General features: G+C 35.9%; 1 protein-coding gene across 1 annotated transcript in view; it reads right to left on the bottom strand.

The window, feature by feature from the left end:
- The window catches only part of SRFBP1 (serum response factor binding protein 1), a 72,244-nt gene that overhangs the window by 14,659 nt on the left and 38,674 nt on the right, over window positions 1-18,911 (bottom strand). Inside the window, exon 4 of the mRNA XM_021380389.1 lies at window positions 7,586-7,657. Coding sequence (XP_021236064.1) covers window positions 7,586-7,657 — 72 coding nt within the window. The remainder of the gene's footprint in view (window positions 1-7,585; window positions 7,658-18,911) is intronic.

Raw genomic sequence — 18,911 nt, 5'->3', positions numbered from 1 at the left:
AAACGAGACTAGTTCATATATTTTACTCTATTGTTCCCATTACAGCTCACGCCCTACAAAAAAACTTAGGCATATAACTTAAGTATTCATTTAAAATAAGACCAAAAGTTCAGAGTTGCATATGCTTTTACATATACTGTGTTATGAATCTTTCTGGTAATGAAAAAATACAACTGTGTGTATACAAAACCACATGCATTGAATCACCACTATTATAGGAATATCTGAGCTGAAAAACACTGTGCTTCCCCACCCATGTTTCTGTCCATTTATGCTCTTGTAAGTGTGTTCATTGTGACCAAACTACCTAGATGATAGCCAAACACTGTGTTAATAAAATGTGAAGTGACTGCTCTCTGATTTCTGTTGAGAATAATATGCCTATCCACATTCTGCTCTGAGAACCAAATGGTTGAAATGAACTAATTCCAATCAAAAGCAATCACTTTTGAGATTGAGTCTTTTCTAAAGATCACATCTTAATAGATCCTTGGCTTAGTAAAGTAAAATTTGATAGAAGACAGCCTTTTCGTGTCAGGAATATACTATCTCACAATGAAAAACAGCCAAAGCTGCTATTGTTTTATTTCAACACAGAACATTAAAAATATTGTTTTGAGAACAGACAAAATCCAGGCTGTAACTAAACTGATATCACTGCATGTGCTGCTCTGGTGTTGAAAACGATGCGAACGTTGTCTAATCTATCTCCTTACTCTCAAATGGTGACCCTACTGTGGCAAGCAGGTGGCAGCCTAGTTTGAATGAAAAGGGGACAATGGAGAAGACAGAAATTAACACAAAGAAAGTATGGTGAAGATTTAGTGGGCAAAAGAATGGCTAATCAGTTTTGGGAAGGAAATGAACAGAATGTGGCATAAACAGCAGACTGAATTCTCCCACTGGGCATGTGGGAAGAGATTGACACTGGCTGGGCTAAGAGACAGAAGGAGAATTAGTGGAGAAGTCGGTGAGAAAGAGTGGAGAAAGATTTGTTAAAAAAAACAGGCAGTTCTGTACTGACAATACTTTGGCGGCAGCCATATCAGTGGGTTCCAGACTCCAAAACAGAAAAGATTACACACTGTTAAGCATTTAGTTTTACAAAAAATGACATTTATATACTATAAATACATCTATATAAATAATGGTTATATGTGTATTTATATAAATATAGTTATGTATATATTATTTCCTCTCTATATACACATAAGACATGCTAAACAGCTCACAGATCAAGAAATTTAATTTGGAAGATGAGAAGACTTCAGGGAAAGACAAAAAACAAAACACCAACATCCAACAATCACTCACATAGAGAAAGTATTTACGCCTGAATGTGATATTCATCACTGACTGCAAAATTCTACATCAGTATTGTTAGAAAGACCACAGACATTCCTGTTTAAAGTTAACATCTGGTGTCTGACATGGAAAACTCTCAGGAAACAGTGGTTTCATACATTCAGCGCAACTTCCATTCAAACAGAATCAAAATGCTGGAGACAGAAGGAATCCAGCACTGCAACATTGATTTCCAGCATCAATCCAATTCTATTAAGCAGTGTAACGGTGTTAAATCAATGCCAAAACACATTGAAGTTGGCAGATACAACTATTACATAAAGAAATCAGTATCAGTTATGCAAATCACTGTCTTTATTTCCATACTGAAATAAGAAAGGAACTGCAACATAATGCCTAAGGTGGAGAAGTATTGTTTTGCTATTCTCAGCATAAACACTGCTGAGGAAAGGAACCATCTTCATATGCATGAGCAATGCATATTCACTCTAAAGCAAAAATGGGTAACAATGATTCTGGGTTCCTAAAAGCTGTTTTGAAGTTGACCATATTGTTATTTAAAAAGAATGAAAAAAGGAGAGAGTATTATCAGATGATCATTAGGTCTTCATAAACATATTAAATCATCATTAATTTATTCCTATTATAACAACACACTGTCTATATACAGTTTCTAATTTAAAGAGTTTTAACAACCAGAATTCACGTTTAAAAATAAATAAATACTTTTCATGGTTCCCTCAAGAACAGCAGCTGTTCTCCTGCAACACTGCCAACATCAAACCACAAAACAGCTAAGTGCAAAGAATTAATGATAAGTGTATTACAGAAAGCCGATGACCCATCACATCAGTATTACACAAAAGACTGATTCATACAGTAGTCCTTTCTCTATGGTTTATGGATTGCAAGCAAAGTATTTTCATAAGCAAAGAATGTTAAAAATGCATATAAGTAATTATCTAGTTATGCTGCTGCTAAAGGCACTAGCACCAGCAACAGAAGTTTTATATCAATAACTGAATCTATCCTAATCAGAATGTTTTTGTAGCTAGTAGAATTCTTGGGAGGGGGGGTGGAGGGGAAGGGTGGAAAAGAGAAAGGGCGGGGACTGTGGAAAAATCCCCCAAAGCCCAAATGAAAGACAGCAACTATTCTGTGCTTGATCCAAAGCCTTTGAAGTTAACAGAAAGTCTTCAATTAAACTGCAAAGGACTTTGCATCAGGCCCCTTTCATGATTTAATGCATTTCCTCAGATTAAATCCACAGGGAATAGTGACTTTTTAAAATATATTTTCCATTAGAAAGTACATTTTTAAAATAAATTAAAGCCAGGATCAAAAATGTACATTTAGTAATATCAACTTAAATAGAAACCTTTCTATTTTTCAAAGATAGAAAATACAGATGTGACTGTTCCTCCTTGGATGCAGCTATTTAATTGAAGTTCTACTCACTTTAGAAATGCCATCTTCCCTTCTTTCCATGTCACAAAGCTGAAAAGTACTAGAATTATCTTTAAAATTTCCTGTTAAGGAAATTTATGTTTTTAAAACTAAGAGTATTTGTTAGAATAAATATTGTTGTGTAACCATGCCCTGTTCATGTCTTGTAATCCAAGATTACCATTTACTGATACACTCTAAGGAACCTAATGCTCCAAATAACTATTTAGCTATCACGATGCTGTAAATTGATTAATACCTCTAATATCACAGCTTTTCATAAAATGCTTTCATGGTAATCTATGGAGAAGAATACAAAGCAATATAAGCACTGTGACTACCCTATCTTTACTCTTTTTTGGTCGCTGATGAAACGCATGTTATGGATTAATACAAGGACTAATCCTAGGCCATCACTTGCATAGTTTAAAAATAAGATAACAGGACGAAAACTGGTATTTTGAAACTGTGTTTTAAACACTTTTTTGAAAGAAATAAAAGTAATATAGAAGAAGCCCTGTAACTTTATCCTTTTGCTCCTGTCAGTTGTTTTGCCCATAGTTGTTTTCTACATCATTCTGAGGTCCTTCTTGCTTGAAGGTGCATTGCCGCACCAGTGATGCAGTGAATTCATGAAGAAGTTTGGTAGGTGAAGAAGCACCTTCTCAAGTGTGAAACAGTAGAATTTAAATTTGATAATTCACAAAAGATTTTTTATTATCACTGTTAATATTTTAGCTGGTTCCTAAGACTCAAATTCATATAGACCATGGATATTAAATTCAGTCACTTTCAAAATAACATCCCAAACCTTAACTGTTGTATTATAGCCTTGAAATATTAAAATATCTACACCAAGTCATCACTAATGTCATTCCTGCATAATCACGTTAAGTACAGCTACTCTCATTAGGCAGCCCAGACTTTCAACGATCAAAATCATATTGCATATCATGCTGTTCAGTTGAATTCTGGCACATCTGCCTATGGCCATGCATAAGCTGCCTGTTCTAAAGCCTTAGAATTGCTTCTAAATTCGAAACAAGACAAAGCTGGTTCCTGAACACTAAACAATCCAGAATAAGCTCACCAAAGAAGCCTAGAAGAAAGAAAAACCAAACCTAGAAGAAAGAAAAAACAAACCTAGAAGAAAGAAAAACCAAAGAAGAAATTGTGGCATGCCTGTCAGTAGTCTTGAGACTTAGAAGAATATGGCATGGCTCCAAGTGTTGATGACTCCAATATACTCAAAATTCACTGAGCAGAATCCTTCCTGCAGACAAGTGTGTGCCCAGTTTAATCTCTGATACTAATGTATGAGGGCTGCTCCAAAAATACTGCTTCCCATTTTAAGATGTTGGTCCACTATGTCAGAGGCAGATGTTGGTGGTATGGCAGTATAGGTTGAACCTCCTCACCAGTATTCCATTACACGTTGTTGCCATGTGACAGATGGCAGCAGAGGGGCAGTCTGACAGAATGACTTCTGACATGCAAGTGCAGATGAAATAAAGCTGTGGCCTTTGTCTGTTCCCAAACTTGTAATGAACAACTTTTTTAGCATTAGTTTCCAGTGCACGATACTAATGAATCAAGCCTCCCAGACCAGTTCTGGGACACATGCTACAAAAAACCATGTTAAAATGCTACACAGCTGGAAATCTGTTTAAAAAATTAGACAGCAGATCTGCCACGTGTTCTTCAATTTTATTGATGACTGGCAAATATATTTGTTGCTGACAGTACAGGACTGTGTGCAGAACCTGTACAAAAGCTTAGTCAAAACCTAGATAATTTCAACAGCTGTGACTAAGCACCAACAATAAAGTCCAGCTGCAGTCACATGGCAACATTTAATACAATCTTTACAGCAGAGTTTACCATCTGTTAATAGCAATGGTGCCAGCTGCAACAATAGTAAAATGGATGTAAAGAGTTTCAGCAGAGGGGCACGAAGCACAGCTCACCCCCTGCTTCTTGTCTTATATTGATGTGGTAAACCCCATGACATTTTTATCAGCGAAGACCCAGAAAATGTCTAGTGTCACGTGGCTAAGGAATTACCAACTCTCTCTGCAGCTGTCATGAATTTGATTTGCTCATTAGCAACCATCAGTATAATAATCCTGACAGCTAAATCATAAAAACCGCAGTTACACTGTCACTTGCTAAACACTTGACACAATGTGATTGTACCTTACTGAAATTTATGCTAACTCTTTAAATAGAAAAGTACGCCTATCTTATTCTGAAAAAAATACGGGGAAAAATAGTAATAGAACATAAAATCTCAGTGGGCAGAAGGAATTAAACAAATATCTCGACTACACATCCACTATGCAAAACTAATATTTGGCATTCCACAGTGAATTAAAAGCAGATTGCCTTTTATCAGTGAAAACAAACCTATTTGGAAAATGAAAACAGCCACAGGATGTTTTGCTTCAAATATTTCGAAACTCAAGTTAATGAAAAGGTAAACAGTATGGTCTACATTTCATGTGATCTACAGAATATTGCTAGAGATAGATTTTTTTTTCCCAAACGTTATTATTAATAACTAACTGTGGGAAAAGATAAAATAATACACTGACATTAACTTTTATTAAAGCACATAAGAGATACTCTTTTTAGCTGTGGGTATGCTACAGCCAACCAATGGCTATGGTGGCTCAGCTACCACTTGTTAAGAGAGCTGCAACAGTAAGGTTAAACTGTCGGTTTAAAACAGCATCAGAATGCTTTTTTTTTTTTTTTTTTTAAAGAGACTCATTCATTATAATATGTGAGATTAAGTCTTTCACACCACTGTAAAACACCACTAACAGCAGAAAGTGACACAAGTAAGAATTTTAAAAAACAAAACAATTCCATCAAGATACCTGCATTATATCTGTTCAAGGATTATGGCAAAATAAAAGCCAATTTTAATTAAATTTTGAAAATATACAGTCATCCCTGACTATGAAAACAAGAATCCTATTAACTAGGAGAAATATCCAGGGCTAAGAGAATTTCATAGCCTTCTCCTATCCTTTTCCATCCCCTGCTTATATTTGAAGAAATTCTAGGAAAAGAAATGGATAGACAAAATAAACTGGTAAGAATACCAATACTCCTTTTTATATTCTTGGCAAGTGAAGCAGAATTGTCCTCTGCAATTCCAAACGTATAAGCCTGTAAACTCCTTCAAAACAACTGAATCAATTGTTTCATTTTGGGGCTTCTATATTTTTGATAGTGTAATCAGAGTAAGGCTGATGCATTGAACGTGTGACAGATGGCAGCAGACGGGCAGAACGGTGTCCACCAATATCTGCCTCTGATGTCATGAGCTAACAGAATGTCATGGTTTTATGGTAAACCACTGAGAAAGAATAAAATAGGAGGTATTACTTTTGGAACAGCTGACATACATTAGTAAGATCCAAGCTGTGACCTCTCTAGTATACTAATTTCATTTTGCTTCAATGATATCCTGCTGTATTCTATGCTGATAAGTGAGTGCATCATAGATGGCCACGCTTTGACAGAGTGTAATTATATTATAAACTAGTGATAACATTATATGAGGAAATGATCAAATACTACATTGTAACTTTGTGCATTATGTACTTCTCAGATCTCAGACTCTCCACAGTTCTCAGCTGCCCATCCAGAGGAATTAAGGAGGATTTGGAGAAAGGCATACAGTTTGCTACACTGATATTTTTTATTCAGGTTTGCTTTGTAAGGGGCCCCAGCACAAGAAAGACGTGGTGCTCTTGGAACGAGTTCAGAGGAGCGCCACTATGATCAGAGGGCTGGAGCACCTCTCCTATGAAGAAAGGTGGAGGGAACTGGGCTTGTTTAGTTTGGAGAAGAGAAGGCTCCAGGGAGACCTCACTGTGGCCTTCCAATACTTGAAGGGAGCGTATAAACAAGAGAGGGAACAATTGTTCACGAGGGTGGATAGTGATAGTGCAAGGGGGAATGGTTTTAAACTGAGACAGGGGAGATGTAGGTTAGATATTAGGAGGAAGTTTTTCACTCAGAGGGTGGTGACGCACTGGAACAGGTTGCCCAGGGAGGTTGTGGATGCCCCATCCCTGGCGGCGTTCAAGGCCAGGCTGGACGTGGCTCTGGGCAGCCTGGTCTAGTGGTTGGCGACCCTGCACTCAGCAGGGGGGTTGAAACTAGATGATCTTTGAGGTCCTTTTCAACCCAGGCCATTCTATGATGATTCTATGATAATTTCTACAGCAAGCCACTTAAAAGGCTACTTTTTTCTCCTCTTTCCTAGGTCTTCATTTCATCCCTTACAGTTACCACTGGTTAGTTAATATTTACTCAGAGGACATCAGGAGAAACGCTGTGCTGAAATGGCTGTGTTCAAATTTCATCTTTATTTCAGGCTAACGTTCTTTTCACATGGATAAGCTTCTCTCTGCCTCTAGAAGTATTTAGAGCCTGTTTTCAACTGTTGTCGAAAGCTTAGATTATTTACATTAACTAGTCCATGTAAATGTACTAGATATACATGACAAACCTCTTTAGAAAGACTCTGCTTCCCAGTGGGCAATTCCTGTTACTAGATGTTAGCTCACCAGTCTAAATGAAAAGCCACTCCTGCTAAAATAACTATACAGTTTTTTGCAGACATGGCCTAGTAGAGAGATGTCTTTAGAAACAGAAGAATAATTTATAGTTAAGACCCAATATAACATATATCACACACTATGCAAATGCAGATACTCCCACTCACATACAGTGATAAGGCGCATACATCATCATAAGGGGCTCATGTGTTTTCTCACACTCACAGATATAAAGCAACAAAACCAACAAATCTTACCTTTCTGCAGACACTTTCAAAATTAACTTCTTTCCTAAGTGCAAGTCTGGTAACTTGATCTGGCTTTATTTCCTGTAGATGAAAGACATATTTATTCTTTTTATGATCAGACTTTACTATTATTTTCTAAAGTTTATCTTCCTCATAAGTATTAAAATTTCATTCTAATTCCTTAAAGGAGGAAGATCAGTTGTTATATATAGAAATTTTTACTGTTACATGCAAATAATACATTCACTTATCAACATATATGAATATGTAGGGTTAAGGCCACGAAATTGAAGTTAAAAAGTAAAAAACCAACCAAAGAAAACAACCAAGAAACCCCCTTCTCCCTTTTGTGAAGATAATGCACATGCAATTTTCATTCCTTAAGAATTTCCATCAGCAGCGGAATGAAAATCCTATGCAAGTGGAGTTGGTTAGAAGTTGTGTATTTCATGAAACACACACCTCTGACAGATTTTTCATTATTTTTAAATACATATTTTATACACGTTGCATTATAAAATAATCTGTTAACCTTATCAATTGAATACACTAAATATGGGCCTTTTCTTCCTAGGTCACTGCATCTAATACATCATGTTACACACCAGTTGTTAGCCGGATGGTGACTTTAAAAGCAGTTTAACTACTGTTACACAGAGCCCAAATAACTTCCATATATTCATAGTTCTGAAAATTTTGTACAAAGACAGCTAGTTATTCTGATAGTTGTTGTCTAGATCTAGTTTGTTTCACAACGCTGCTGGTTTCAACTTGAAGAAAATCATCTGTATGCTGAATTTCTGAAACTCTACGAAAGTAGATGCCCTAATTTATAGTAAATTGCAACACTTGTGGTCCATTAAGATATTTGTGACAATATTTGTGAATGTCAGAAGAGCTTCTTCACACTGAGATTTAGAGGTCTGCAAATCCACCTCCCACAGGTACTGGTGGAAGCCCAAACATTTGGCACACAGAACCCAGACTGGAAAAACACTGGTGAATATAGGAAACAATCTTACACTGGCAGATGGACAAACTGGATGACCTAATAGAATCTAGAGATGGAAAAGACCTATGATTCAGTTTTCCATGACTTTCAAAAGTGTTTTACAGATGGTGAAACTAGGACACAGTGGTTAAGTGACATGCTTATAGTCAGAGTTGGTTGGAAGTTATGAATGAAGAGCTGGAACCCAATCCTGTTCACAAAATCTAGGTGTTTCTTTATATTAAAAAGAATCTATATGATCTTCACCCTACCTCCCCCAAGGGTGCAAGGGACGGATCTGCAGGCCGATGCACACAACGTGAAGCACAGTGGCAGTCTCACCTCCCTGGTGCATAAGCCAAGATGACAGCTGCCACAGGCAACAACAGGCCTCCTAAATGGGTCTCTCAGTCAGTTGGACCTTTGTAAGGCTGCAGAACATGACTAGGCCTTGACCTGAGATTAAGCTGAATAAAAAGGATGTGAAAAAAACTACTAGACATAAGAAAATTGCTGGATGTGACAGATAATGCAAGAAGTTGGCAGTGAGGCTGTTTTTACAGATCTCTAAGGGAGAGTTACGTGAAAAACAGACAAATTTCAGAGAAAGCTGAAGTAGAGTTCTGGGGAGCTTCTGGGGAGGCAGTCTTGCACTGCTGACGGCACGTATGTAGATGTACCAGTAACAGCACATAAAGTCACATCTATCTACAAAGTCACATCAAAATAAACAAATTTGGGTGTGGTACAACAAAACTGGCAACAAAGGGAAAAACAAATTACGGGTGGGCAAATACAAACTGGGACGGAAAAAGGGATAGCCAGGGGCAATGAAAGGCTGGACTGTGAAATGGGCAGATGGGACGACACAGCACACAGCTGAGCACTGCTGCGGGGCAGCCCTGCTGCTGCACGTCCAGCACTGCAGCAGCGACTTCACTCTACTGCCTATGGAAATGTAACAAAGGCTGTTTTTATTTTTATTTTTTTCAACAATGAAGTTATTTAAATAAACTGGAACTGTCTTACATAGAAAAACAAGACCATATTGTACAGAAGTATGTCAAGAACAAACGGCATCTGAAAATACAATGTCATACCAACACTGGTAATGGTTACTCAGATTACTCTTCTTCAAAGTGATAGTTAGAAAAATACATGCTTTAACCTAAAGCAAGTGGAAATGTGATTTATAGAATAGCCAGGAAAGACAGAAAAAAACTCCAACCTTGTCATATGAGGCTTTGACACAACTCAGAAACGCAACATTATTCACATAAAATGTACTCCCAGCTATGCTGTCTAAGGCAATTTCAGATGACTCAGAAGAACACTTTGCCAGTGGTGGCCTGTGGAAACAATTTAGGAGTATCAGTCCCTCACACTATTAAAAATTTTACCTATCATCCACAGTCAATTTTGTTTCGACCTGTATTTTCCTCTTAACTTTATCAATTCAATCATTTTCCTCATCATTTTTTCAAATTTTCTTGACTTTGCAAGTGTAAAGGCTTTCCTTATGAAATCACTCCATATGTGCCTTCTTTACATGATAATTTTGCTTTTCTTACACTTACAGAATTTCTCTAAAAATAAAAAGTAACCAAGTCAGGATACATAAAATTGTTAACACAACAGCCATACCTAATATCAAATATTTCTGGTGAAATTTGTTACTCATCACTGAACTTAGATCTTCTGAGACATTATCATCTTCCTTGCCCTTGAATTAATGTTTGAGGCTACTCTCTCATAAACAAGTTTCATACTTATTTCTTTAGCCTTCAGTCTCATTTTGTTGTTCCTATACTTTTTCTAGGTTCTTTAGTAAGGAGAAAGGGGTAGAAAATAAATTCATTTCAGAACAGATCTTCAGATCCTTCTTTGTATAATTTAATGACTATATGGCTTCCAGTCATAAGCAATTTTTTCTCATTTCAAAGTCTCTAGAAGTTCAGTATTTTAGTTATTATTCAAAGTGTAAGTATTCTTTGACTCACTGTAAATACTACCATTGTGAAGCATGTGTTCATTTACACAAAAACAGTGCATAACAATATCTTCCAAGGAGTGAAAGAAATCCACTACGGTCCCCCAAAAGATTATATGCTTTTAAAAATGTACTAACTCCATGATAAGAGTATGAGTTTGCTTCAACTGTGAAGGCCTATTGTAAAGAAATGCAATACCATCACTGGTTATAGCAGATCGATTGTGAAGAAAAAGTGACATTAGCTTAGGAAATGTTAATCCCTGAGACTTTAGAAAAAAGAAATACTTGGGCAGTAACTACGACCCAAACATATATACATTATATATATATATGTATATGAATGCACATATATACATATATACATATCTGTATACAAATCCCTGTATCTCATCAGTGGACCACCGTAACAAATGGAACTCCAACTTCTTATTAAAAAAAAAAAAAAGAAAATCCACCCCCCAAATCCAGCCTCCTCAACCTCCATTACTAGATATAAAGCCAACACAAAGAATGTGGGAAAAGGCAGGAATATGAATAAAATTTATGAGCAGAACTACTGGACAGAAAATTTGAACTGCTAAATAAAAATGTAATATTGTCTAGTTAAGTGTGACTTACGCTCAATTATAAGTTTATTTAAAAGATAAATGCCACACTGAAATACCTGCAGTATAACTAAATCCCTATATAGTTTTCCAACAGACAAGAATAAAAGTACTTTAGGGTAGGTGGCTACCATTCTGACAGTAGTTACAAACCATTATAAAATTACCTCTCACGCACCCTTCTGAGTAACTAAATTTACTGAACTTTCTCTATTGAAGGATGAAGAAAAAATGTCCACACATTGCCTATGTTTTTTTATTTGTTTGTTTGTTTTGTATTTGCTCTCATTTTCTACCAGAGATTTAAGGAAGGGGTAAAACAGGCTACAGTTTCTGTCTTGGTAATATCATACAGAAGAAGGGGACTCTCATTCTGGACAAAGAGCCCATAGCTTTCCTGACTCCTGGAAATTTGAGCTTTTACTTGGCTTTAGTTTTTTCCTCAGTGGAATCCTGGCAATCCAGGTTACACTCATCTTTATCCATTACATTTAAATTACATAAAATCCTTCCAGAGAAGTCTATGGAAACTTGCAACAAATCAGTAAATGTAACTTGCCGTTAGGTAAACTCAGAGCACATTATTTGCTGTGTGTTCATGACTGCAACTTTTGGAGTAAAGCTTCTGACAGCTGAAGACCCACTCTTAGTTTTAGTGAGTTTTCTGCTTTGTGCACTGTAATAAGTAATCCAGAACACCCATTTGTCTTCTCTGGCTGAATGGCACTAGAATGCCTGAATGATGCAACTACAGCATTTGCTTTAATTGATGCTTAGAAACAGATTGGATAATCATTAAAATGTTTCAGTCCAAAATTGACGAAGAAAAATAGGCTGATTTCCACTAGGTGAATCAATACAGTAGCAATATCTTGGTACTAAAAATTCTATTGCTAGCAGCCATGAAAAATAACCAGTCCTAATATCCACGCGTTTCTATTAAAAATACAGCATATTTTGAAATGATGGCAAATAATAAATATAATTTTTCCATTGGGAATTCAATCTAGAATTTCGGTCCTTCCATTCTGAAAAGTCCTATCACCTTCTATTGCAGCAGACTGCAAACAGATAATTTCCACAGTTCTTCATATACGTGGAAGAAAAGGCGTTATGCTGGAATTACCAAGTGCTGTTGAGGAGGTATGAGGTTTTCAATCCACAGGTGTGAATCCTACGAGGGCTTGTAACAGTCTCATTGGAGGCAGACTGATACACATGGAGTCCAGGATGGCAGTGTCACTGTCATACCTGTCACAGGTCCAAATTTGAGTGATATTCAGAAAATTAAGAGGTATACTGACTTCTAAGTCACTTGTTCAGAATAACTGAACAAGCCCTTCAAAAAATATCTGAATATTTCTGTGTGGTAAAATACATACCTATTTTAAAGCAGTCATTTGGAAACAAACAAACAAACAAAAAAAAAAAACCATGTCCAATCCCAGATATGTCAGTTCCACAGCCCACATAGCTGAAAGAGGGACTCATGCTACCACATTTTGGGGCAGGGAAACTCCAGCACTTCAGCGCCCCCAGTTTACAGAAAAACTTTCCTCACACTTCCCCTAGAAGGGCCTTGTTACATCTTCCAGGTCACTCTCAGTTCATGCTTGGTTTAAGTAAAATGCAATTAAAAGCATTTATCTGCAGACAAACCGTGCCAACTACAAATTTATAAAATTATTATGTAAAGAAAAAAAAAAGACAGGTTATGCTCAGTTTACTCTCTCTGCCTTCCTGACAAGACAACAGTTAGGACTTTAAATGTTTGTGCATATTTGTTCTACAGCCTGCACCCTGCATTCAGAGAAAATGAGGGAGCCTACTTAGCAGTCCCTGCCACTGTCTGTTTGCTATCTCACTGGCATCAAACCTTGCTTTTAAAATTACAGATGGAGATGAGATGTGATGCAAGCATTCAGGGCTTATAAAAGTACACAACACCCTAGTGGTTATTAAGAGAAACTATAAAGGACAATAACAAAACATTACAGGGTGACTGTCTTTAAGAGAACAGATTCTCAATCAGTTTCATTTAGTATAAAGAAATATACTAACAAAGTTAAGACTGAAGGCATACATGCACTCAAATTTCATACAGACAAGACAAATAAACCAGCACAGTTCTAAAGTATTCTTTTTTTATAAACTAAATTACAGGTCACATCACAGTGAGGCATGTACAGTAGCAATTTACAGTGAAGTAGCAATGCCCTGCATGATGCACAGACTCCTCACTATTAAATTGTCTTAAGAATATGTATTAATATTGTTTGAGTAAATACTGTTTCAGAAGTCTGCATGTTTTCAAGAATGGCATAGCATTCTGATAAAATATTCCATCGAATTAAACATTTGGTAAACTTACAGGCAATGTGGTCTGATACAGGCTGAAAGTATGTGGATACACAGATTTACTTTTCCACAGGAATAAAATCTTACTGTAAATACCTGAGTCATGAAGAACAGACAGCTGCAAGAAAGCAAAACCACAACAAAAAGAGATCACGTAGAAGAATGTTTTGTTCAACCAGTTTAAACAACAAAGCTTTCCCCCACAGTCTGACTGGGTGACTTGATACTATATCATCACATACTGAAAACAGAGGTTTCATCCAGTAAAAATGAATACATTTTATCTCTAAGTGTAGACAAATTAAATGAATTATAATTTAAATACGTTCTCCTGTGCCATTATGATTGAAGATTGTTATTATGTCTTACAGTAATTTTAGTATTTTTTACTTCTCAAACATCTAGATCCTGTATTTCAATGAAAGAAAAACAGTACAAAAAGAAAAGGTTTTACAGTTGCTGATTTTCCTGAAGTGCATTCGCAAGGAAATACCACACTTTTCAATATGACTTTGCATTCATCAGTTGCCTTACATTTCTAAATATTTTTTAGAATCAAATGTTGTTCTAACTTGCCTCTTATCTCAACATATGAAATCTCAAAATTAAAAAAAGTCTTCCTTGAAATGATCAATTTTCACCTTTGTTGTACTGAAAGCAGCTTAGGCAAGAATACTACAGTACAGATTAAGAAAAAAGTACTAAAACTTAAACATACTAAATTTGGCATACTAAATTTACTAAACATACTAAATAATGGCATACTAAAACTTATTTTGTATTTTACAGTAACAAAATGAAAGAAGTCATTAGAGGAAATGATCAGAATGAAATAGAACTTCCCCAACAGATCAGAAGCTGCTGTAGTCTTAGTTTAGATTAATATATGGCATTCAATTTTGATGAGAATTAATTCTCACTAACCTGTTAAAAAATGCACTCCAAAATTACAGTTAATCACTGGGAATGTAAGAAAGTATTTCAAGTGGAACTTGTCTAGCAATTGTTCTTTTTGTAATCTATACTGGTGTCAGGTTTTTGCTGGCACCAATTTTAAACATTACTAAATGTCTACAGTATTGCTGTCTCAGTTTAGATCCAAGTGAAATTCAGTGTCAACCTGTGAGTTTTTATCTAGGTTTCACACTAAAATTCTTTCAAGTTTTCTGTATTCAGTGTTATCTTGAAAAATAATGCTATTAAAATTCTCATCAAACTAAACTCATTATTATTGTAAATGGAATTTTGTCCAAATTAATAATTTCTTCTAGGTAAATACTTTATTCTGCTATTTTGTACAAGCTCTCTTAAAAGCAGACTGTGAACCTGAGGGAGCAATACTTAGCTATACAGTTTAATAACAAAACAAAACTTAAAACCAACTCCGCAGAACGAGAGTTAACATAGCTAGCTTGTTTAAGCTGTTGTAAAATACCCAAATTTATTTGGCAAGTATAAGCTGCTCTTTTCTGCCACGTTTATAAACTAATTTAATATTTCAAGAGGTATGCAAGTCAAATGCCAGCAATTACATCAGTCCACAGAGATGAACACTGTGAACTTGGCATTTTATTTAGTTAATTAGATTAAACAAATTGTTTATTTTTGGAGGTTCCCATTTGATTCAGTAGCCACATTCAGGAAGCAACAGTCACCCTTCTCACCATAGCACAAAAAAGAATCAGAAAGTCTGTAATCTTGTGACAATTTCAGAAGTAGAAGGTATTACAAAAGTAAGTACAATTACAAGAATTCAAAACAAAAAAGCTATACAGAAAGGAAAAAACAAGCTCACTATGTTATTCAGTACAGCAAACGTGATGATGCCAAAATGATCGTTATTTAAATATTTCTTCCTGAAACATCTTTTGATTTTGAATGTCAGTGTTCAATTGGACTGCTACAAGCTGTAACTTCACTCTGTACTGGCAATTTGTTCCACCCTGCTTTTCTATTATTAAAATAGCAACCACATGCAATTTCAGGGTTAACACACTTCCAAGCAGTCTTGTGTTGGCTGGAACTATCTTCAGTTTTGAATTACTATCCCTGGTATTCACAATTGCTGCCAGCAGCACTTGTCGCCAGATGAACTGTTTTTGTAAAAAACTGAAGAAAAACAGCAGTGCCTGCCAGAAGGGGACGCTATGTACAGCTAGCCGAAAGCTGCCTTCTTTTCTGCTACACCTCTTTCCTCTGACTGCCAGTAAGAGCACAAACAAAGCAGCCGGGAAAAGGATATGCTACATTCTTACAAAGTTCCCACTGAAGATAGTGACAGACAGATGGATGCCATTCAGTTAACAGGCTCCACAACCTGCTAGAATCTGCTTCTAAACAGAATGGAAATGGAAACAATTAATGAAGGTAGAAGAAACCAATGAAGTGCCATCAGAGATGGAAGAGCACAAATACAGAGAACCAAGTATCCAGCCCTTTTTCATCTACTTCCAGAGGGCATGAAAAAATATGAGTTCAGAGACTAGATACAAAGCAGCAAGAAAATACTTCCTTTTTACAATCCCTTTCTCTGGAAAAAATCCTCCTCCAATCTCTTCTTTAAGTGCATAAGGAAGAAAATAAATCACCTTTGACCTTTCCTAGAGATCCTGAAACCTGCATAAGGTAAACTTCTATTTCATTTGCCCAAGGTGAGAAAAAAAGAAAAAAAAACAGCGTAACAGAACCAGCACAGAATAAGAGAATCATTTCTCACAGTTTCTAAATCCCAGAAATCAAGGAAGAAGTTAATCATATCATAAGGCAATAACTGTATGACATTTTCTTATCAGGCGTGCTCACTTCATTGCAGCATCTTTCATTAACGTTACAAATTTGAATTATTTTGCACATACTTCATGGACAGAGGTGAAAAGAAGAGATCTGGCAACAAAACATGAAAAACAGGATTATTTTCACTACCTACAGATATCTAAACTGGCTGCTAGGAACTCCTGATCAAAACATTAGCATACAGAGTACAGAAGAACTATCTGGCACAAGTACATAAATTGTGCAGACCTCCAAGATCAGTTGTTCACCTTGTATCCTGGGGAATCCTATTCCAGTTTTCTTACATCTTACATAGATGCTGAGTCATATCTCCGATCACCTTGCCACTTTTCTTTATACTTCCTTTAGTTTAACTTAATTTTTTTTCAATTGCGGTAAGAAGACTTATGCAGTGTATGGGAAAATAACAGATTCAAACAGGAACAGTCTGTCTTCTGGGTGAAGACATGGAACAACAATACAGCATTTTCACACAGCTACTGTAACTCCAAAATCCACCTTCTCACTGATAACAGCCAATTCAGACCCAATGAAAACAAAGCATTGGTGAAAGACGGCCAAAGACTATTCAGATATTTAAGACTAGATATTGACTCAATGGGCAATATTTACTGCATGTATTGATTTCGTAGAACTCCCACTCATTTGCAGGGCATTACTTTCCTAAACATACAATTATTCTGCCTTATCCTATTCACCCACATGTTCACTAAATTTTTTTTTAACAGAAGTGCCAATGAGTCTGTCCAGCACTGAAGTCATGTTTACATTAGTATTACATTCCCAGAACAGACTTTATACATATTCTTCATAAGCAGGAGGCAACCATGGGGGAAATTACACACAAAAGCAATCAGTTAGAATAAAAAATCATAGCACCTGTAGTCACCATTCAGAATTAATTAGTTTCTGTGTGACTATAAAGAGATTTACAGTAGGCCTCCTGTTTCCCTCTACAGAAATAAGAAATTTCGCTCTAGAGGAAATAAGAAAAAAACCTTTACTACATTATTCAAGAAGAATTTATTCTACAGCTGTGAAGAATAAGAAACGTAATTTCTGAGTCAAAATTTCTTCAGAAGACAGAGTCCCAGAAAGGATAGCTGATTAAGGAGACTGAGACAGTTTTGTACAGATCCACCACAATGACTAAATAGACTTACTGTTTACTGGAGATACTCTTCTTAACTGCTCCAGAAAAAAAATTAAACTGCAAAGACAGGGTGGTATACAGCAGGAGATTGACTGGAACTGCCTTAGAAATACTCATACCACAGCATGAGATGGCCAAACTACAAAGCAAACTAATACAGTGCTTGCATATTCTTTTCTACCTCAAATTTACAAGAATTATGGGAAAACTTAACAAAAGAACTATGTATTTGGAATATAGATACACGTTTTCAAAATGAGCATAAGAACATGCTAACACTTCTCCAGTTATTTTGAATAATAGTAACAAGAATTGTTTTGGTTTGCTGTCACTGCTCAATTTTCAAATAAATTAAGGCATATGGGTTTCATTAATTTGTTTTTCGTACTACTGCAAAGGTTGCATCTTTATTAAAGCAAGAATAAAAATACTTATGTAGGACTCAGAAAGGAGATGGAGTCTCATCTGCGAGCCATATTTTTTAAAAAGTGAAAATAGCTTATTTTGCATGCTTACAAAAAGAAACCCAACAACAACAAAATTGTAAAATTCTTATGCAAAACTCAATAGGAAAAAGCTTCATCTGCAAGCCATATTTTTAAGATGGTTGACAACCTTTATTTAGAACCTACTTTAATATTTTCCTTACGTTGTCCCAAATCCAACAAAATGCTGTCTTTGTAATCTGTTTTCACTTTGTAACTAAGAATCTAATGTGCACAAGAAAAGGAGCACATGATAACTGCTTCTATTTAAGTATCTTGTCAATGATTAAGACTTGAAAATGAATCTAGTGTTATATTTACTGTCATTATATTAAAGAAGTACAATATAAAGCAGTATTTGATGTAAAAAAATCATTATTTCTGTTATCATAATGAAATATGAAAGCAGGAACAGCTGTCAGCTTTATTTTGCATCCCAACTTGAAATTGTACAGTACAACCTTCTTCCCCACATTCTTCTCTCAATTTTCTTTTTAATAACTCAACATATTATTTTATGCTTGCAATACAGGAAAAAAAACAACAAGAAAAAAAACCCACCAGCTTTCCAATGTCAGAATTGTTAAGTTTGCTCAGTTAAAATATCTTGATGTCTTGAGAAGAGGAAAGAACAGATATTAGTAGACTGACTAGCAGTTCTATTAAACACGAGATTACTCATTTTGGCATAAACATGATTGGAAGTAATGAACAAGTGAAAATATGAAGGACTACAAAGATCAAAAATGAGACAGAGTTGATGCTCCCATTACTTTATAATGTTGGCCCCTGGCATTAGAGGCAGGTTTTGGTGGTATGGCAGAAGAGGTTGAACCTTCTCATCAGTATTTCATTACGTTTTGTTGCCATGTGACAGATGGCAACAGAGGAGCAGTCCAACAAAATGGCGTCTGGCATGGAAGAGCAGATGAAGAAAAGGTGTGGAAATGAATTCCT

Source organism: Numida meleagris, chromosome Z (assembly GCF_002078875.1).
Source record: "Numida meleagris isolate 19003 breed g44 Domestic line chromosome Z, NumMel1.0, whole genome shotgun sequence".
NCBI lineage: Eukaryota > Metazoa > Chordata > Aves > Galliformes > Numididae > Numida > Numida meleagris.
This window is presented reverse-complemented; position numbering and strand designations above follow the sequence as displayed.